This window comes from Falco punctatus (genome assembly GCF_963210335.1).
Source record: "Falco punctatus genome assembly, chromosome: 6".
NCBI lineage: Eukaryota > Metazoa > Chordata > Aves > Falconiformes > Falconidae > Falco > Falco punctatus.
The window spans coordinates 29,909,601-29,932,480 of NC_137585.1; the positions used below are offsets into that span (position 1 = coordinate 29,909,601).

At 43.6% G+C, this 22,880-nt stretch overlaps 1 protein-coding gene across 2 annotated transcripts; it reads right to left on the minus strand.

Moving 5' to 3' along the window:
- Positions 1 to 21,287, minus strand: LOC308066374 (protein mono-ADP-ribosyltransferase PARP12-like). 2 transcript variants are annotated; one of them, XM_080393571.1, is made up of 12 exons: positions 20,864 to 21,287; positions 19,675 to 19,810; positions 16,694 to 16,988; positions 15,606 to 15,704; positions 14,273 to 14,396; positions 12,528 to 12,723; positions 11,236 to 11,356; positions 9,609 to 9,705; positions 8,539 to 8,617; positions 7,141 to 7,271; positions 6,297 to 6,448; positions 1 to 5,470 (listed from the first exon to the last, which is right to left on the minus strand). In XM_080393571.1, exons 1-12 carry the CDS (start codon positions 21,175 to 21,177, stop codon positions 5,196 to 5,198), a joined length of 2,019 nt encoding a protein of 672 aa, XP_080249697.1. In that variant the 5' UTR covers positions 21,178 to 21,287; the 3' UTR covers positions 1 to 5,195. The 2 variants fall into 2 exon arrangements, with proteins under 2 accessions (XP_080249697.1, XP_080249698.1); XM_080393572.1 differs by lacking the exon at positions 9,609 to 9,705 and having other exon boundaries at positions 5,279 to 5,470.
- Between the last annotated feature and the right edge of the window lie 1,593 nt (positions 21,288 to 22,880).

Sequence of the window (22,880 nt, forward strand, 5' to 3'; positions counted from 1 at the left end):
TTCAGTAAGTTGATTATCTGGTTATTTACTACATACAAGGAAGTTACACACTGCAGTTTCAAAAGTGGAAAACATGGCAACTTCTCTTTTTTGTGTGTTAGTGGAGAAGTAACAGATGACAAAGTAAAACAACCAGCCATTTTATTAATTATCTTACTTACACACATACATGCACACAAAATTACATATCCCCTCCAAGAGCTAAGTTAAAGGTTTTAAAAATAATACTAGCCATCAAGAATGTTATTTTAAAATATCTCTACTTTTTGCATGAAAAAAAAGTTTGTTTTTTTGCAAAAGATTAACATGACTTCAGCTATTGTCATGGTTTAACACCAGCCAGCAACTAAGTACCATGGAGCCACTCGCTCACCCCTTCCCATCCCCCGGTGGAATGGGGAGGAGAATCAGAAAAAGGTAAAACCTTGTGTTTTTGCTGAAGAACAAAATATTCAACCCTCAGCAACCATACAACAGAAGGGTCCTCTGAGAGACAGGGCTAGGTTAGAAATTAAGCAGCTGCTTAATTTCCTCCATCTCCAAGGCAGCTATACCAAAAGCCCGATACCCTTCTGAGTCCTTGAAATACCCTCTCCTAAGACAGTCTATGCCCAGGATGCCTCTGGGCCAGTCACAGCGGGGTGTCTTTGCCACTCATTTCCAGTCAGGCTTACTTCAGCCTCCAGCACAGTTAGCTGTTGGGATGCCCCTGTCACTCCTGAAATACAAATGGATATTACAGCTTGACAGCATTAGGGTACGCTGTGCATCAGTGTCTGCTAGAGCCTTACACTCCTGTGGGTATGACGGGCCAGGCTATCTGATCCACAGTCCAGCAAATCCGGTTGTCCCTCTCCTCCATCTAGCTAGAAGCAGGGCCTCTCTAGTCCTCGTCAAAGGATTCTCCACTTACTTCTTGTAAAAACAGATTAGAATTCCTTTCCATAGGATCAGGAGCAAGATCAGCCCTTCCACTCCGTCAGGGCAACTGCCCACTGGAGCAGCAACTTTCCTCAAAGAACTCCCATTTGTGATTGGTTTTGCTGGCAATTCACATACCTGTGCCTCTAGGGCTGAGTTAGATTTTCCATCCCACTTCCTCATGTCCTCTCCACAGTCCCGCAGGCAAAACCACAAGGGAACCCATGATGTATACCCTCAATATCCTCTCTCTTGAGCAAAAGAACCCTTACTGTTAATAGCTAAGATACTGGTCCATACAGATGGGGAGTAGGACATAGCTTCTTTGAATTGCTGGAACTCCCAGTACAGTTTCCCCACAGCCAAGACACAGGCCTGCAAGGACGAGAGACTTTCTTCATATTGCTGGAGTTGGTGAGCCCCTTCATCCACTACTGATGCCTCTTCATCTCTCTATATCATTACTGCCAGTGAGTTGGCACACGACAGTGGTGCACTCCATACAAATTTCTGCCACATGGGTCACGTGCACTGCACTGCACCTGGATCTGTGGGCAACCACACATTGTTCAGGTCATCATAAATCATCTCTAGCACAGCTAATTCCCTCAGGTACTGGATACCTCTCTCCATGGTGGCCCACTTGTCTGGGTGACATGTAATATCTTCCTTGGAAGGGATACCTTTCCTTCATGCTTGAAAGGAGTCACCTCCAGAGGCTGAGAACTTGTGTCCCTTTTCCAAGCACCTTGTCAATGCCCTTCCCTAGAATCACTTCCCCTAGAAAGTGATCCCAGCTGCTTGGATCTGTACTCCCCAATACCAGGCTACTGGCCCCATTATCCCAGCATTGGAGCAACCAGGTGATAACGTCCGCACCTGGACGACAGCTGAAATCTTCTTGCATATTCTGCTGCCCACTCAGGGATAGGGATTTGGTGGTTCCTTCTTGTTCTGCCTCTTCCTTCTCTTCTTGTGATGTCCCTACTTCATCCTCCTTTACTAAATAAGCTGCCTTTCACGTCCATTTCTTCTTGTGTACAGAGGCAATTGATACCGGTGCGGGTTGCTCCTCTGGTTCAACTGCATCACCCATCGCTGGGGCCCGAGAAGCTGCAGTGCCTGTCGCCAGGGTTTGAGTAGCCACAGGGCCTGTTGCCGGGGCCAGAGTAGCTGCAATGCTTGTCATGGGGGCTGGAGTAGCTGTGAATAATTGCTTAACTCTAAACAAGACCTGAGCCACATTCATGGCTCCTACCAATAGGACCATGCTGGTTTCAGTATCCCAAGACTATTCAAAGTTTTCAAAATTCTCAAATGCTGTTGTAATTAACCTGGAGGAGAAGAGGAAGATATTTCCTGCATAGGTTGGCTCTCCGAGGAGAAAACGCAAAAGGTGTATTATTAATAGTTTCCAATAGATGGCTCCCGAAGTACAGAGGTGACAGCAATGTCACAACAACGCTGTCAATACAATGTCAATGGATACAAATACCAGATTAGTTTCAAACAGCAATTCTATCATAACATAAACCAGTGTTACAAAGTACAACAAAATTATAACCTTAGCCCAGCCCTCAGAGGTGAAAACCAACACAACAGGGAACACACACTGCAAGCAAGGTGTGTATAATGTAATGCTGGCAACAAGCACAACTAGGAGAGCAAATAAATGAACATTAAGACCAGCAAAATGAATGCTTATAAACAAAGTTGTTTTAGCACACTCTGGTCAAATCTGTTGTTATCTCAACTCTCTGAGCCCCACATTGGGAGCCAAGAAGGACTGTCGTGGTTCAACCCCAGTTGACAACCAAGTACCACCCAGCTGCTTGCTTACTCCTCCCCGTCCCCGTGTCCCCCTCCCACACACACACCCCCCGCGGTGGGATGGGGAGGAGAATAAAAAAAAAGGTAAAACCTGTGGGCTGAGATAAGTACAGATTAATAGTTGAAATAAAGTAAAATGTAATAATGAATAATAATTGTAGTGAAGAGGGAGACAGCAAAAAGGGAGGAATGGAACCCAAGAAGGACAAGTGTGATGCACAATACAGTTGCTCACCATCTGCTGACCAATACCTAACCAGTCCCTGAGCAGCAATCAGCCCTTCCCAGCCAACTCCCCCCAGTTTACATACTCAGCATGATGTTCTATGGTACAGAATATCCCTTTGGCTAGTTGTCTTGGTTTTGGCTGAGATAAGTTAATTTTCTTCTTAGTAGCTAGCGCAGTGCTGTGGTTTAGATTTGGTATAAAATCAATGTTGATGGCACACTGATGTTTTTGGTTGTTGCTGGGTGGCGTTCGTTTCTCGGGCCCTGCCAGCGAGAGGGCTGGGGGGGCACAGGAAGCTGGGAGGGGACACAGCCAGGGCAGCTGACCTGAACTAGCCAAAGGGATGTTCCATACCATGGGTGCCATGCTCAGTATATAAACTGTGAGGGGTTGGCTGGGGCTGCGGATCATTGCTCCAGGACTGGCTGGGCACTGGGTGGTGAGGAGTCGTACCGTGTGTCACTGGTTTTCTCCCTCCCCTTTGGATTTTGTTCCTCTCTCCTTCTCCCTCCTTTTCATTAAAACTGTTATTGTCAACTATTACTCTTCTGGTTTTATTTTATTTCAGTTATTAAATTGTTCTTATCTCAACCCTTGAGTTTCACATTCCAATTCTCCTCCCCACCCCTCTGTGGGAGGGGGTAGCGAGCAAGCGGCTTCGTGGTACTTAACTACCAGCTGTCATTAAGCCACAACACTAGTTCAGGTCAGCTGTCCTGGCTCTGCTCCCTCCCAGCTTCTTGAGCACCTGCTCACCGGTGGAGCATGGGAAACTGAAAAGCCCTTGATTTAGAGTAACCACTACTTAGCAAGAACTAAAACATCAGTTTGTTACCAACACTATTCTCATACTAAATACAAAACACAGCACGGTATCAACTGCTGGGAAGAAAATTAACTCTATCCCAGCAAAAATCAGGATACCTATAGCTAACAAGTACTCATGTGGGAGCATTAAATCTGTGATAAATTATCTCTCTAGCATCAGCAACTTTAATATGAAGAAATACCTGACAATTCACATTTTTTTATTATCTGCATACATGTACGCTGACTGCTCAACACTACTAACATCTTTTGCTGGGAACAATTAAATATTCAACTTAATCTTCAGATTTTTAAAGGTTTCAGTTTTGTGGCTAAAGACAACACCCCAGGTGAGCACATTTTTCCAGCAAGAGAGTCCAAAGACACCTTGATTACACAGGTAACCAGTGTATCTTCTGCTACCAAAAAGGCAGTAAATCTAATGAGACAGTCACTCACTGTCCTTCCTAAAAGCTGTAAGAGAACCGTAAAGCCACTCCACAGAAATAAGCTATTGCTAATGGAGCAGCGTATTTCACTCAAAGCATGACATTCTTAAATGACAGAGTGAGTTGCCTCCTCTTCTTCCCCACACTCCACTGTCACCTGCCAGCACTCTCATTTGTCAGCACAGTGGAAGTCATGAAAAACTTGTGTTCTCTCAAACCTAAAATACGGCATTTATTTGACAGAGTAAGTCAACTGAGTAGCACAGCACCAAGCAACCCTTAGATAATCCCTTACTTACATGCTTCATGTCTTTGGCTCTTGTTTTAAATGAGAAAATTAATAGGTGAAAGTACGTTTCTGTTCCTTTTCAACAAGCAAGTTTAATTTTTGAGGCTTTGTTAGTGAAGATTAAGTAGGGATAAAAGAAAGTGCTGCTAAGAATTTATGCAATTGACTTGAGCACAGAGACAGAGATTGTACAGTCTCATTCGCAAACACATGGATGTCTACTGTTACAGGAAACAGATTATCAAAAAAAGCAGGTTTTATCAAATACTGAATTCAAAGACAAACAGGTAGAAGGAGACAGCCTCTGACCAACAAGCACTTTAAAGACCTATCTTCAAACAATTATAACTAAATATTCTTTAAACTTGGCAGTCATAGCCAATCCTCGTGTTACAACCACCATTGAATTCATCAAATTTATAAAAGTCTCTAGTAATGCAGGGAAAAATGATACCTGCTAAAGAACAGGAGACAGGCACAGGATTTTAAGAATTCTAAGACATCCTTTGTGTCTTTATATACCTCATTTTCTATTGCACAGAAAGTACAGAGAACAAATGTTCATGATCACTCACCTAATTACACCATTTCTAAAAATCACTTTTTCTCTCTTAAGCCAATACTAAAAAATGTTTATACCAGCTAAACATAAAGATGACAGGTTTTGCTGCTATAGCATTCTTGCCAATGCGTGGTCACTATAGTCTATCAGATACTCTGGATAAACCTGATGCTTCTCAAAGATAACAAAGATCGAAGGGTTTGAATAGCTATTCACACAACTGTCATAGAAGTTTTGGTTGTCCTTCAAGGGAGGCCGAACATAAGAAGAACTACCAAGTGCGAACTCCCCCACCAGCACCCGTGCCAGAAACATGGTCTTGATGTTCAAGTCTTCCCTGCAGTAGTTGTCAGAATAAGATGCATCCCTTGCAAAATAGCTTCCTGCAGAAGAGACACCAAGACAGAGTTGATAAGACACCAAAATTTCAGGGAAGGAAGTGATTAACAGTGTGAAAGCAAATTCATAAACAAATCCATTAAGCAGTTCATGAACGGCCTTTCCAAAGTCTTCACTTGTCCTGTATGTCCTTCTTAGTGAAAATGACCAGTATACATTTTCCTACAATTTTATTTTCCACACCACACATCAAAAAGCCACCCAAGTGATGTTTTAAATGTTAATCATATTCCTAAAAAAGATTTCCTCCTGACCCTAGATGGCCACCTTCCCCAATTTTGCCCAACTTCCTCTGCTGATAGAGGCTACTAATATTCATTAGAACATTTCTGAGAGTTACAAAGTACTCAGTCAGATGGGTGGGTAGTCAGTCAGCCTGTATCTTGGCTATTCCCCTTGGTATGTTGATCCTTTCCTGTACACAGGACCATGTAAAGGAATATAATTTGCTAGCAAGGCAAAAAGCCTGTAACCAGGATGACATTTATGTTCCTGGGAAAAAAACCAACAGATAATGCCATGTTGCCTTCCAGTAGGAGCTTGGAGAAATTGGAACAGAAGTAAGCCTGGACTCCAGGAGCAAATCGCCCCAGAACTGGCCTCTCCTAAGCTTGTCTTTTCTTGTAAGGACAGAGTGGAGCATAGAGGCCAAGGCTTTTCAGTATGGCTTAGCTCCAAATGATCATTGCCAAAGTCAGTTATGTCATCCACATCATTGCAGAGATAAGACCTAGATTGGCTGACTGTATCTCTGTAACTACTGAGAATTTTTTAGCAAGTCTAGCGTTAATAAAAAAGCTGAAGAACAACCTTTGCCGTAGACTGTCCCATGAAGGCCACAGATCCTCCAGTCAAAGTTTTGTTGGCAGATGGCATCAACATATTTTTTACTGGTCCCATGAAATAAAAATCGTTCATCCACCGCCCTTCCACCGTTGCTCTTCTGCATTTGTTCCTTCTGCCTGCAATAAGAAGTCTTATCTTTGCAGTTCCATGGTGGCTGCACCCAAACAGGCTCCAGACATACTAGCACTCAATTTTACACAAAGAGCACTTTCTGAAAATCCTTACGTTAAAGGCCTAAACTTTGGGCATAAAGGGTATCTTGCTGTCTAGCTGCATACAAATATGCTTTCATTATACACAAATGCCTCCAGATATTTAATAAGAAAAAATGTGTTGTTTCATTCACACCCTATTGGGAGAGGGGGAGGACTCTAGCATTATTTTTTTTCTAAACAGAGGAGTTCATGTTAAGGCTTTCCCTCAGTGAGTTTTGCATTTCGTTTTGAAGGTTGTTTCAGTTTTGACTAGCTACAAACCAGTTTGTGCCAGATGTGACTGATTACCAGCTTCAAGGGAAGGCAGCTGTCCTGGATACAGGCCTGGCAGAAGTCAGAACCACTTACTTGAGAGCAAGGATTCCTCCCACAGACCTCATGTGACTATTCTAAGCTCTACATTTTGACTGTGTTTTGGTTTTGTCAGTACCTCTTTATCTACTTGTTGATCCTGGCTAGGTATTTCAGTGAGGGAGTAGAAGAAGATTCTTAAAGGCAGCTGCATTTCAGGAATGCATGTGTGCCTAGCACACAGCTAACTGCAGAAATAACAAACTTCATGCACTCATACCAGAACACTATTTTACACATACCATTGATATAGTTCCCAGAGAGATGTGTTCTGAACTCTACAAATCCTTTTAATAACAGCTTTGGGCATTGTGCGTTGAAAGTCCACCTTGACTTTCTTGTATTCTTCAGAAGAACTGTCAAGCTTGACCAGCTGTAAGGAAAAAATTAAAAAGTTCTACCTAGTGTGCTGCTCAGATCTTTATAAAGACTTTTCTGCAAAGCAGAGGTATGAGCAGCAAAAATACTCTTGGAAAGAAGGCAGATTAGAGATTCCTGCTCTGTAAAAGTGCAGTCTTACCTGGGGAACATTAACTCCTGGGGTTTAAGACACCCAGATTGCTCTCTCACAGGACATTAAAGTAGCTGCATGCTTTTGTGCCACCCGGCTCCTTTTAATATTTGGGCCAAGATACATTTGCATGCATATATCAAACAGTACTTAAATACACAGAAGAAATGAGCACACAAATAAAAAAACAGAATTTATGTTGTAGCAAATCAAGCAATACCTCTACACCCAAGCTTTTTAGTTCTTTATAGTTTAAACACCCTACAGCCAGCAAACACAAATGGCACCTCCTGTTTTGTTTTAAAATAAATTGAAAAGGCCTTATTCAATCAACCATTTTAGGGAAGAGTACGGATACACTGCCAAAAACATTCCTTACATGACAGTCCTGAAAGCAAACAATGTTTTCTATTTGCATGCTTCCCCGAGGAACATCAATATCAACCTTCCCTATTTTTTATTCACAATTTCTTGAGGATTTGCATTTTGTAAGTTAATAACTTCCAAGTTTCACATAAAACGATCTTTTCTGTAAGTGCGCTTACCAGACTTTACAGAGGTGGTGGTGGAGGCAGGCAGGAAGTCAGCAAACGTAAACCATGCTGATATTAACTGGGTGTGTTACAAAGGTAAACAAGTTCACTCCACTGGAGTTATGGTACATTTTAATAAAAGATCCCAGCCTGCTGATTTCAGCAATGCTGCATAGATGTACAATGGTCTACTTATACTCAGCTCAGGAAATGGCTACCCTGAAGTTCAGAGACATCATTTATCTTTGATGCTACAGCTCACGTTGGGACTTCAAAGCCATACATCTTGGGCACCTGGAACAGTCTTGCTAATACAGAGTAAGCTTCAGACAAATTTGCCAAGGAAAGGGATAAATAGTGGCAGTGAAAGTCAATGTTGCTATGGGTTATACTGTCACCTTTTGTTAGTTTAAATTTGGGTCTGGTTTCACCTCTAGGTCTATGCAGTGTGGTATCAGGCTCAAATTTACCAATACCTCTGGATTACTTTACATAAGAAACAGTCATCAATAAAGGCACAAGAAACACTGACCTTGTAATGTAAAAACCTTGTATGCAACAAAACTAATGGAGAGAAAAACCAAAAAACTCCAAACCTTGAACCCCAGTTCAGGCATGGCAGATTTGTCCCAGTGAGCTGGAATGCCCTTAAACTCTTCTGTATGTTTAAAGCCCCTATACATTAAAAGACATTACAAATAGGAAATTAAAACTAAACAAATCACTACATTTTATGTACATATGATACAAAATGTTTTTGTCAAGTTTAGGGAGAATATAGGCAACTGAACATATTCAGAAATATTTCAAATCTGTCTTTTCAGTTCAGTACATGCAAACATTTGTTCCAAATCACGTCAAGACCTATGGCAGGAAGCAAGATGCCAAATCAGAAAAAATATATTTAGATATACACTAAACTAAACATGGAAGTAGTTCTCTTAGCTGCAAAGAGTTGAATGTATACATAAAAGATCTGTGACACTGGGGTAGAGAAAAATGCATCAAGTATCATACCAGTATGACAGAAACTGGATAGGAACAGTTGTCTGCACTACTTCCACTCCAGTTTTAATCAGTGTGTTTAGCTGCTCTTTTCTGTGTTAAGCAAGCATTGCGTGCTGCAAGGTAACGCGGCTGTTATATGAAATTACATACAACTTCTCCCCTTGCAAACTCCCACCTTTTGCTTCACCTGCAACAACTACAGATTTCCTCTCAGATCATCTGGTTGTTCTCAAAAGAATTGTTTCTAAACTTGTACTTAGCTTTGAACGTTACTGATCTCAGATGTCAGAAAGGTTTAGTACACGTAAATGTTATTGCTTGCATCTGTATCAGCTGCCCTAGTAAGATAGCTCCCTCTAATCATCAAATTCCTACAACATTGCTACATGTTGAATTATTTTCCATGCTTTCACACTTTCTGTGGCCAAGCCCAAACCTCCTTCACACCCAAGGCTCCCGAGTTGCTTGAAAACATTGGCCAGGCTGCAATAAGTGCCATGACTAGACACTGTTGTAGGAAGGTTACATCCCTTCCCCTCTCAATTTCTTTCACAACTGCTTTAAGAGCTACTCCCCTTCACTTCATTTACACCCTTGGAAGACACTGCATTCACAGTGCACTAAATCCATCGCCTCAGAATGAGCAGTTGCAGTTTACCTGGCTCTTGTCTCTTCTACCTCTGTCTGAGAGAGAAATTTAGGTCTTCTGCAAATATTTCTCTCTGTTGCGTAGCGAAGGTTTTTCTGAATCATGGCTGAGGGAAAAAAAACAAACTTCAACACTGAACAATCAAAAGGATGTTTTAGAAAGTCTTCACAGTGCAGCAAAACTTGCCACTAAGCTGTTTTGTCAAAAATATTTACAAAAAGGCACTGAGGTTTTTTTCTTGCTACACAAAGGGAAGTCAGAGCAGGATGTGAAACCCATGGTCTATCTCCAAAAATCACTGTGAAGGACTTCAGTTTCAGTTTTGCTTTTAACTTTAGAAGGCACAGTAGACACTGGTAGCTATTTTCCCTTCATTATTCCATCAGCCACACTTTAACAAAAAGGATCACTGTAAATTAAGTATCTACATTTGCTCCATAGATTGCATCCCCTCCTTCTCAATTTGCAATCAAGATACTGTTTTTCTACATGCAGCTGTAGATTTCAAACCCTGTAAACACAACCTAACAGCTATCACAGGCCATTCGTTTTTATTGACTGGTAACAGAAACAAGCCACAGCAACCTGAATTTTAGAGGCTTTCTTTCTGGATCTTGGAACCTCTGTAGCTACCACCACATCATAGTAGCAACTAAAAGTCAGTAGCAGTGAGAAGAATGAGGTCTCATCTTCAGAGAGATACAGAGGAAGAAAACAAACAAAAAAACCTCTTGGCACTACCAAGCATAGAAACTAAGTTTTGGAAGACATCTACATTATATATGTTTGACTAAGTTATTAAAAAAGCCCAAACCTCAGAAAAGGGATTGATTTACTACACAATTTTCCCTTCTAAGCCAGACATGTTTCCCCAGCCTATAGAGAAGATTACAGAATTGCTTTCAATTGAATCACAAACAACGTTATCACATACCCTTTGTGCTTGGTGTTTCTTGATGCAGAATGAGATAGTAATGGAGAGCTGGATCAAAGGCAACTACACTAAAATTACAGTCTAGACAAGCTGATTCCCACCACCAATGTTGCCCATGATTTTTGAAAAAGAGTACCTGGAAAAGCAACAGCTCAAAGAGGACAGCACCATCACAAGTGGCTTAAATTTCCTAAATTCTTGGGAAACTTATCTCCTTGCTTTGACATAGTCAAGATACTTCCTCAGCCTTTCCAGACAGGCAAAGCTATAAAAATAAAATAGCTACATAAATCCTGCAGTGCTAAGGACTGTCTGGACCCTACACCTTGCCCAAGTATTCATTTCTCTGCAAGCCAGTGATTAAAGCAGACTAGAAACTAGCTTGCTCAGTCATTCAGAAGTTTCTCACCATTTGTGTTAGTGCTGGCATCAATGGCAGTGTCACACATGGATTTGTTTGCAGATATTTTGAAACCTAGCACGAGAACTTCTCAAAAATAAAAGGTTTGGAGGAATAGGAATGCCACTTTGCTTATATGAACAGCTCTTATCCTGAGAACCTTCACAGAAGCTCTGTTTCTGGTAGCACTGCTGTTCAGAGTTCAGATTTCTCTCTCTTATCTCATGCAGTAATGTAGTTTGAAACCACAAAAGACCAGGGAGGGAAGGACAAAACAAAAAACCAAGGCAAATGGAACCTACCTCCAAAATCAAGTTCATATTCATGTCTTCCAGCTTTGAAGTTCAGCTTTGGAGAACTTTTGGCTAGATAAGCTTTCTCCAGGTCATCACTGGAGACAGTGGCAGCTACATGATCATCATCCTGTCAGGCCAAAACCAGACAAAAAGAATTCTTCTGGTCTGTTTAAAGAAAGCAAGTTTAAAACCCAACAGCTGTCGTATGATATGGTAGCTGCAGTATGTATCAGCTTTTGGGCATGATAGTAGTTATCAGGCAAAAGCCATGTGTTGAAACAGTTGAAACTTCCCCTAAAACAAACCAAGCAGTGTTATGAAGCCCAAATTTACACTGCAAAGTGCATGCTGTGAACCTTATGATTGAAACAGCACATTCACCAGCTAGACCTTAGCAAGGACACACAGCACTACTGGAACCTCAGAAAAGGAAGTTTTAGTCAGGAGCAACAAAAAGAATGTATTACTGTTGTTAAAGAAAATTTATTTTGAATTAAAGAGATTTTAAATTGCTGAAGCTGCTAACTGGCAGAACCAGGCCTTGTCCCTTGTATAGCCCTAATCCAAGGTTGGTTTAAAACCCAGTCAAGCTAATCAGCAGGAGAATGGAAAAACAATAGAAAACCAATCTGTATACACAGGTGTTCTCAGAAACGCAGGTGTTTTTAGAAAAGTTAGTATATGTGAATAGGAAATGCTTGTTCAAAGAGTAAGTGTGCTTGAAGAATTGTGCAAGTTCAAGCAAGCAGAAAGAAGATAATGATCCAAAGAGGACCTTGAAACCCAGGCAGAAACTGGAACCAGAACAGAAGAGATCAGCTGGGCCAGGATCAGATGATGGATTCGCAGAACTGAAAAGACCAAAGGAAACTTCTGAAAACTTTGGACTTGACTATGCTGTACTACATTCCTTTCTACATTGTGACTAAGTAAAGCTTACTACATTGCTAATCACTGAGGTGTTGGCCCAACTCTGAGTTGTGATTAAAGCAAGCCTAGTGGTACCCACATCTGAGTGATTTTTTCCTTTAACAGATGTCATCCTACCTGACATGACTTACTGAAGAATTATCTGTCAATAATATTTGTGACTCACCAGTGAGCACTGTCCTACATGAACTACTTAAATTCACAGGGAAAAGATCCCATTAGGCCTCTGAAGTCCACCTGTACAGTATGAGTGAGAGGAACAGAAGGAGAGGGTGACAAAAGAGCGGGAGGATATAAACACCATGTGCTTCTCAGTAGTTTTGCACTTTAACACAGAGCTGAGAGTCCCCCCACTTCTCCACACTTACTTTTCTTCCATACTCCTGCCACAGGCCATGCTCATCTTTCCAGTACCAGATCCATTCTGTTGTAAGAATGAAGTGAGGGGGCTTGGTCACAGAGGAGGCTGTAGAAAGACGTCTAACCTTTGCAAACCCACAGCACATATTCAGAAAACAGATAGGTGACAAGACAGAGCCACTTTCAGTAATACCGTTATTAAATCTATTAAAAAAAAGTAGAAAAAAAATAAATCAGAACTGTTTGCAAAGCTTTACACATAGGTTCAGAAGCCCACCACAAATCTGCAAATTAAATCAACCTTACTCAAAAGCAGAACACAAACCTGCAGTTTCCACAACTATCCCAGCTCATTCTGTACATATTTTGCATTACAGTATTGTTTCACATTGGTTCCATGGACAGTAGCCATTATCAACATGTAAATCAGTGAGTTACACAGGGTGAACAGAAACGGTGGGAAATGTACACTGCTGCCTTCTTGCTAACCAACCATATTCTAAACAGAACACTGTCATAACTTAAAAAAAAACATAAGAGGGCTATGTAAATTCTCCAGCATGGGACACAGCATACTGGTACGAGCACCTTCCAATACCCTCTTTGTGCTACATAACCAGTTGCAAACTCTTAAAAGGTATTTCCATATTCTTAATGCTCTCTGCACCCACGAGCATCTCTCTCCCCAGGACTTTGGGGAAAGGGGGCAGAAGGGGCAAATCTCATGCTACCTTTCCATCCTCCAGCTCAAAAGGTGAAAGTTAATTCTAATCCTGGGGTCAAGCTGTGCATTGGCAAGCTCTAACCAAGGACAGATTCCCACAAGTACTTGTGATAAAATCACCGTTCTCAGCAGTTTTCCAGCCATTCTTGGTGAGGATTAAGACTTCCTATGGCAGCAGCAGTAGGAATTATTTATACATTTTTCCTAGCAAAGAATGTTAGAGTCCATGGGTCAGTCACATAAAGTAACTGTGGTAGATGGACCCCAGCCAGCAACCAAGTACCCACACAGCTGCTTGCTCGCTTCCCCTCCCCTCCCCCGCATGACAGAACGTAGAAAATAAGGGCAACAGTGAGAAAGTTGTGGGTCAATATAAATGCAGTTCCATAGGTGAAGAAGGTGGGATATGTAAATAAACAAACACCTAAATAAATAAAGCAAATCACTCAACATCCCCCCACGCAGTCTAATGCCCATCCAGCCTCCAAATGGCAGCCACCTTCGTAACCAAAAACCCAAGGCTTTTCTTCCCCTGCCCCAGGTTTATTGCTGAATGTGACGTTATATGGTATGGGCGATCCCTTTGGTCGGTTCAGGTCAGCTGTCCCAGCTGATCCTCTCCCAGCCACCTGCCTGCCCCCAGGCTATCTGTCCACTGTGGAGGGGCAGTATAGAATGACTTCGCTCTGGGCAAGCACTCCTCAGCAGCACCTACAACACTGGTGCATTATAAGCACTGTTTTAGTCACAAATCCAGAACACAGCACTACATGAGCTATGAAGACAGCTAACTCCATCCCAGATAAACCCAGTATGGTAACGCAGAGGGTCCTGCAGGTACTCCAGGCGTAAGTCAGTCACAACGTATCAATCTCCAGCAACAGCTGATCAGCAATGTGAGGTCAGTAGAAGAATACCAAATGAAGATACTTATGTAATGACTACAATAGAATGGTAGCAATTTACAGCCACTAAGGGCCTGGTCCAATATAGCAAATTCCAAACATTAAAGTTTATAAGAGTTTATACCTGAAGTTATTTGGGTTACAATATGCCTTTTCTATTTCTTCCATATTCTTCAAGTCCTTCCAGGTATTACCATCAGAGATCTGCCATCTATATGGCAAATAAAAATGAGTTCTGACACACTTGTCTATAAAAAATAAAATAAAAAAAAAGGCATGAGGTGTTATTTTTACAGGCTATGTGAGAAACTCCAGCATTTCAGGGCTGTACACCTAGCTGATGGAAGTACCAAATGCATAGCTATGGGAAATGTTCATCTATGGAATCATTACAAGCAGTAGTTCAGAATTTTTCAGTGTGAGCAAGCAAAACTTTATTTTTCAGCTTAGGCAGAAGTTCAGTTTCTGTACCTACTAGATTCTCTTTGTGCATCGAAATTGCTAGCAGCTCAATGGTGAAGGACCATTCTGTCTTCTCAGTTTCAGAGACAAAAATTTACAATGAATCAAGACCACAAGATGAGGCTGTTATTTCATATACAGAGTAACAGCATAGACTGAAGTATCTACGCTTAAGCACTTAAACCCAAATTGGTATGACTAAGGAAAAAACCAAAACACAACAGCACTTAGTTTTAGGATACTAGGTAGCTCATTTAGAGACTTCAAGAATTCCCTAAGAGTCCAGGCCTCATCAAGAACAAGAGCCCTGGCAGCAGTGGCCCAGGTATCACAAGTGTTATTCAGAAATCATTCAAGGAGTCAGTACACAGTGACTCCTCAGTAGGACTACAGATCACATCACCAGTGCACATATGCATAAACTTGAGCCTAGCTTTCATAGCAGAACAACAGGCAGCTTAATTACAGGGAAAGTCAAGAAGACTGCACCGCACAGTTCATATGAGAAGGTGTGCAGTACATTGGGGAGCTGCTACAGGTCAAGAACATTAAAAAGGATGACAAAAGGACAACAATAAAGCTGGCACAGGAGCCTTTTTCCTGGACAAGTTGTAACATTTTGAAAGGGAGACAGTTCAAACAGATGGAACAGAAGACTGCTACAAGAAACAAGAAAAAACGTAAAATTAGGAGTATCTGTTGTAGCTACTTGGAAACTGGATTCCTATCATTCAGCAATCCCTTAGGTGAACACAGGTGGCATAGCTAACCTCCAACTCAGGTGGAAGCTATGTATTTCAGAGTAAAACAAAACAGCTCCTTTGTTTGGTAGACCAGATAGGGCAAATAATTTCCTGCCAGTACTCAAGATTAAAATGAGATTTATCTAACAATAGGCATAAACTCTGAAGTTTCCCCTTTCTGTGAAAGATGTCTATCACTTTCTCTTTACAAGAAAAAGAAAACAGACTGGACTTGCTACAATCACAACCTACCTTTAAAGACACAACTTCTATAGAGATGATATAAACAGATCTGTTCCAATTCATCATCATTTGTAGTTGAGGCCTCCCCGCTACAGCTGTGTTTTCTCTCTAGAGGGGGGAATTATAAACCTTATTAATACACTTTGTTTCAACAAGCTGTCTTAAAAGAGCACTATGGGTAGGGAAGATGCCTAAAAACTGTGTTCATAACTTCATAACTGCATTCAGCTCCAGAAAGACAATGAAGTCGTTGATAATCTTGTATACTCAAAAGTCCTGCCCCTTTATCCATCTCTTCTGAGCTTGACTTTCCAATACCAGCTAAATTCCTCAGATAGTTTTTAGCTGTCACCACAAAATAAGAATAGAACACAATGCCTTTACATTTCTAGACGGACTTGAGTTAACTGTGCATTCTACATAGCTGTTCACATTGGCAGCTCTAAAATCTGAAGTCTCAAAACTTGATACTTCTGTAAATTAAAGCACACCTAAGGAAACAAAGAAGGGAAGAAGGAACGGCAGGGAGAACAGCAGATGAACACACACACTTGGATTTTCCATTCTATTACCCTTTCCTTTCCTGCTAAATTATACTTAACTTACAAGTCGACTTAAAAGAACTTCAAAAGAATGAACAAAATACTACATCTCTAAGAAGGAATGAGGATAGAGCTTTCTGTGAATTCTTGTGCTAGACAATCGCTACATTAGAGAAAAAAAGAATAAAAAAAAAGTAGTTTATAATAATCACACAAGTAAACACCACCTCTATTCTTAAACAGCTCTCTACCCTTGTTTGTGTTTTTTACCAAGGAAAACAAAACATCCATCCCCCTATTTCCAGTTCCTGTTATGCTTTTCTAACCCCAAGTTTGTTTTATAAACACCAAGCATTTCATTTCTCAGGAACCTGTAGCACCTTGAAATTCACTTCATCTGTCAAGACACAAATCTCTGTCAATGAAACAGGTGCAAAGTCCCTCCTAACAGACACATCAATATGTCATTAAGAAAACTGAATTCACATCTGTGAGAATATTATATTCAGTACAGTGACTCTTCTTCTGATGCTTTTAAAAGATTCTATCATTTACCTTTACATGGTGAAGACTTCGCATCTTCTATGTCATACATGTTCCTGTTGCCATTTTTTATGTCATACATATTCCTATAAATGGAGGGTAGTTTCTCAATAATTTCTGAGCTCATTCCCTGTCTCTCCAGTTTCTCATAACATTCTGACTTTAGTAAGTCATGTGATCGCTTGCAGCTGCGGCCAAATCTGCACTGTCCCCACAAAAAGTACTGGCAAACATGCAGTTTCGTGCAGATCTTTTTATAGGTACAAGATCCATAAGGTCCATCACCTTTGTTATAATGCAAGCAGACCTTCCATAGAGGGAAAACAAACAAAAAAAAGAATTTAAAGATTAAAATACAATATACTCATATAGACTGTATCAATTTAGACTTTTAAATTTTTACAGTTATGTGTTTACATCTGCATTTAAGAGACTTACACAAGTTTTTCTTTCTTCTTGTTTCCCAAATGATTCAGTTTTCCCTCTTCCATGCTAATGTCTAGAAAGATCTTTCAACAGACAACCACCACCTTACAGACATTCGTAAGCAGATGGGATTTTGTTCTAAGTCACGTAAATGTAGGATAGTCTATTTTACTGTGTCACCATCTGAAGTCTTTGGTTTTCTAGCTGAACTTTTGTGACCTGAATTTGATGGAAAGAGGTACTGGATCTGGCTGGGATGAGGTTAACTTTCTTCATAGCAGACCGTTACAGAAAAGTCAGAGACAAAACTCTCTAATACTTGTTTCTGAGTTCTAGAAAGCAGGCATTTTTTATTTTCGGTGCCAGACGCACAGGGGATAAGGTCTGCCTAACGTGCATGCCGACTTTGTATATGGCTGCTCTATACATATTTATAACATTTCTGAGAAACCATTAGCATATACATTACAATTCCAAGAACTACTTATCATATTATCAAATTACATGTTTGCTATGCATGTGTGGTCTAATGAGTCGGGGGTCCTATGGTGGTCATTTGGGACACCTCCATCCTTTCTTCATTCTGTCATCTTCCTCTTCTTCTTGTCCTTTTTGTGACCTCCTCTTCTCCTGACCCCGTTTCAGTACTCTTGGCTCATACCCTGGTTTTGTATCTGTTCTTATCCCTGGTTTTGTATCTGTTCTTATCTACTAGTAGCTGAACTACACAATGCAGCGTTGTAAGCTCGCATTGTCAAGAATACATTCGTCACAACATTTACCATTAAGCACATTGGTAAAATTCCGCTGGTATCAAGACTATGTTTTGCATTTGTGACCAAAACAGTGTAGATAACTGTCCTGGTTTCAGCTGGGATAGAGTTAATTTTCATCTTGGTGGCTAGCACAGTGCTGCGTGTTGGATTTGGTGTGCGAACAGAGTTGGCAACACACTGATGGTTTTGCTTGTTGCTGGGTGGTGTTTATACTGGGAGGGAACACAGCCAGGCCAACTGACCAACTGAACTAGCCAAAGAGGTATTCCATACCATGGGGTGCCATGCTCAGTACATAAACTGTGGGGGGTTGGCCAGGGCTGTGGATCATTGCTCCAGGACTGGCTAGGCATCAGGTGGTGAGCAGCTGTACCATGCATCACTGGTTTTCTTTTGTCCCTCCCCTCTGGATTTTGTTCCTCTCCCCTTCTTCCTCCTTTTCATTTAAACTGTTATTGTTAACATTACTAGTTCTTTTGGTTTTATTTTATTTCAATTATTAAATTGTTCTTATCTCAACCCTCGAGTTTCACGTTCCTTCCCGATTCTTCTCTCTACCCAACTAGAGGAGGGAGCAAGCAGCTTCTTGATACTTAATTACTGGCTGGGGTTAAACCATGACAACACCACACCAATGTTTCAGCTACTGCTTGCACTATGCCAAGGTTTTATCTTTGTCTCCACTCTTCCCCCCTATCCTGGGTAGGCTGGGGTTGGGCAAAAGGCTGAGAGAGGACACAACTAGGACAGCTAGCCTGTAGTGGTTTAACCTGACAGGCAGCTAAACACAACACAGCCATCCACTCACTCCCCCCACAATGGGATGGGGGGAGAATCAGAAAAAAGGTAAAACTCATGGGTTGAGATAAAGACAGTTCAATAGGACAGAAAACAAAGGGAAAACAATAATTGTGATAAAAGAACATACAAAACAAGTTATGTACAATGCAATGGCTCACCACCCCCTGACTGATGCCCAGCCAATCCCCAAGCAGCAGGCTGCCACCCCCAGCCAACTCCCCTCAGTTTTATGATGCATGACATCCTATGGTATGGAATATCCCTTTAGCCAGTTTGGGTTGGCTGTCCCATCTGCATCCCCTCCCAGGTTGTTGTGTACCCCCAGACTCCTCACTGGCAGGGCAGTACAAGAAGCTGAAAAGTCCTTGACTTAGTGTAAACACTACTTAGCATCAACTAAAATACCAGTGTTACCAACATTATTCTCATCCTAATTCCAAAACACAGCACTATACCAGCTACTGGAAGAAAATTAACTCTACTCCATCCAAAACCAGGACATAGCCTAAACTGCCCAAAGGGATATTCCATGCCATGTAATATCATACTCTAAAATATATATAAAAAAAAGGGCGGCAGGGGGGAAGGTGGGTCCTTACAAGTGGCCCTTGCTCAGAGACTTGCTGGGCATCGGTCTGCTTGTGGGAGGCAGTGACCAGCTTCCTTTGCAACAATTGTTTTCTGCCCTCTTTTCTCCACTTGCTGAACTGTCTTTATCACCATCCACAGGTTTTGTCACTTTTGTTCTTGTTTTCTCTCACCTGTCCTGCTGGGGGCTGGGGAGAGGGGAGTAAGTGAAGGGCTGTGGCAGTGCTTAGCTGTCAGTTAGGGTCAACCCACCACAGAGAACAGAAGATGAAGATTTAAAGTTTCAGATTTGCATTATGCAAACTAAACTGATACCTACTATCTCCATCTAGTATCAAGCCTCTTCCACTTTGTGACACTCACTGAAAAACAAGGCTAAGAAACTGTCACACTACTACTCACCTCTGGTAAGAGGGAAGGGTCATTTTGAAGCAGAAGCTGGCGAAGTTCATCACTGTTTAAATTCTCAAGTCCATATTGTTTTAGAACACAGAGATTGTGGTCCGAGTGGAAGTTGTGAATAAACTTGCATTCCCTCCTATGAGTTAAGAAACCCGAGTGCAAAATGAGTGTAACAGACTAGCACTATTTTGCTATCCCATCATTATTACACCAAACAGTTTAAAAAGCAAACCAAATCAACTAGTTTCAGAAAAATCTGTTGCTCCTTTATAAAATAATTATGTGATTTGCTAAGCAGATTAGGTAATTACTCAGAGGATAATTGCCACACTATTACTGATTTACAGTTATTACGGCATTCATGTAGTTTGCTGAGATCAGCATTTTGGACCTGCAGCTCACAACCATGCGTAAGAAAACACCAAAATGCCAGGTTAACGCTCCCTCCCACTCAAATCAATCCCAATAAAATAATTCTCCAACTTCACACAGCACAAACCACTCAGATTTGCTTCGTGTGTGAGCTAAGCTTTCCCTCTCGCACTGGCCTTACGGGGGGCCACGCCAGAAGCAAGGTGGCAAGATGGGGGAAAAGTGTTGCAACCCAAAGACTGTGAACACCCGTTTCTCTCCTTTGGGAAAAAAAAGGGGGGTTGTGGGGGAAGAGGAGCTTTTCCGGGAAGGGCAGCAAGGCCTTTACCGAAGCCTCCTTCACAAAAGGCGTCGCCCCGAGCCCAAGGCCGAGCCTCCCGGGGCAGAGCTCCCGGCCCCACGGACAATCCCGCTCCAGGCCCAAGCTCTCAGCCCACGGCAGAGGCGGAAACGGTGGCTGCCTCCCCCCGGAGCCACCACGGCCCGTCCAAGGCACAGCCTTCTCTCCCCGAGACGCCACGGCAGCCCAGCAGCCGGCGCCGGCCGCAGCAGCGCCCAGCCCCGCTGCCCGCCGCGGGGCACACGCGGCGCCCCGGCCCCCACAGCCGGGGGAGGCCGCCGAGGCCCCGAGGGGAAGGGGGCTCCGCAGACGCCAAGCAGGCCCGGCGGCACGGCGCCGCACGCAGACCCCCGGGCACACGGCCACACGCAGGGCCTGGCCCCCTCGGCGCGCCCCCAGCCCGGGCGGCGCTGCGCGGGTCCCCGCCGGCAGCCCCGCGCGGAGAGGCGGCGGTGGAGGCCGCCCCCCGCCCCTCACCTCGCCTGCTGGTTGCGGCAGAACCCCTTCAGGTGGAACTTGCACAGGTGCAGCCGCCCGCACTTCCCCTCGCAGCCCGCGCCGTGCTCCTGGCACAGCCGCACGGGGCTGGTGGCCACCACCGCCACCACCACCCCCGCCGCCGCCCCCGCCTCGCCCGGCCGCCGCACCAGCGTGAACCGCTGCGTGTCCCGCAGCACCCGCGCCAGCTGCTCCGCGGCGGGCGGGCCCGGCAGCTGCCGCTGCAGCTCGCCCTGCTCCAGGCAGCCGCCGCTGGCGCACAGCACCCGAAACACTTGGTCGGCGAACGCCATGGCCGCCGCGCCGCTGCTTTCCCGGGACGGAGGCGCTCTCGGCGGTCGGCCCGGGCAGCCCCGCCCCAGCACGTCTGGCTCGCCGGGCCGAGAAAACGAAAACGAAAACGAAAACGAAACCGGCGGCGCGGGGCACGGGCGGGCGGGACGGCCGCGCTGGGGAGGTGCCGGGGCAGAGCGGGGTGCGCTGCTCTCCCCGCCTGCCTGCGCCGGCCCGGCGTCGCGGCTTGTGGCTGGCCCGGGCTGCCCTTCACGCCCCGGGGCTGGGCCGCCCTGAGGGGACCGCCCTGAGGGGACCGCCCTGAGGGGACCGCCCCGGCCCCGGGCGCTTGGGGTGCCCTCACTGCCCGCCAGGCCAGAGTCTCCCCTCACCTGCCCAGGTGTTCCCAGAAGCCCAGGGTCACCCCAAAGGCGCCGGTATCTCATCCCTGTGGCCCTGGGGTGTGGTTTGTTTTGGTTTTCTTTACCTTGACTGCAGGGAGCGAGACACACTTGTGGTGCTACTGAGTGAGTGCCCTTCGCCTCCCTCCTCCTGTTGATTTTGTGATCTATTCGCTGTTTTTAACCAAATTCGACTGAAAAAGGGGTGGCAGCTGCAAAATCACTCATGTCCTATAGGAATAAGTGGTGCAGAGGAGACAAGAGGCTGCAGCCAGGCCTCCTTCGACACCTTCCATTACAGGAAGAGGGCTGGTGTGTGAATTCCGCTGCTGTTAGTCAGCAGAAAAAATTCTCAGTTAAGGTTTCTGACCTGTGTCAGTTTTCTGATGATACACCATGAAAGCCACTCACACTCCTTTCAATATCTAAATTAAAAACTCAGTCATGGGCACGCATCTGCTGGAACATGAAAGTGCCCTGCTTGCAATGCTGGTGGTGCCAGCTGCTACAGTGTCACTGCATCCTTGCGCACTGAAGCCATGGCACCAGACTATGGCCAAGCAATGTGCTCATCCTCTGGAAGCTCATAAATGCCTTAGAAAGGGAAGCATCTTTCATCTAAGTGCCTTCCTCTAGGTCATTTTGGCGCTGCTGGTGCTGCATCACATTCACTCAGAGGCATGCTTTAAATGATGGTAAAACAATGATGTAAAATACCATTATTTAAATCAGTAGGCATGGGGACTGTTAAAGGGGATGGTGATTCTCGTTGAACAAGAATCTTGCCTGCTTCCTTCTTTTGCTGGTCAGGTTCTGTTGCACCTTTTCCTCTTGTCTCATCTAATTTCCTGCTTGCCTTGTAACATGAGGAAGGGAGTGACAAAATGAGAAGCTAGACAAGTACATTGAACAGAAGAGCAGCTATATACTGTGTCAGTTAGAGGTTTGTACAGATCTGCAGCCTGTCTCTGGCAGGATATCAACAGATGCTGAGGAGGCAACATGAGAGGCTGTAGCATTACTGTCCTTCGTCCCTTCCTTCCAGAGTCCACTGATTAGCTTTCCTGAAACACAGAAGTGCCATTTACTGTCTTGGTTCAGTTTCTGATTCTGTATACACTGATCGTATCCCTCTTTGTTGTTTCTTTTCCAAATTGAAAAGTTTCAGTCTATTTCAGTCTTTTGTTCCATGGAAGTAATTCCACAGCTTGGGCTGTCTTTGTCCTCCTTTGTTTCTTAAGACAGTCTTTCCTTAAGGGGCAGATCTGCAGGTGGTCTGCCAGATGTGAATGCATGAAATGTGCACAGTAGCTTTCCAGTGT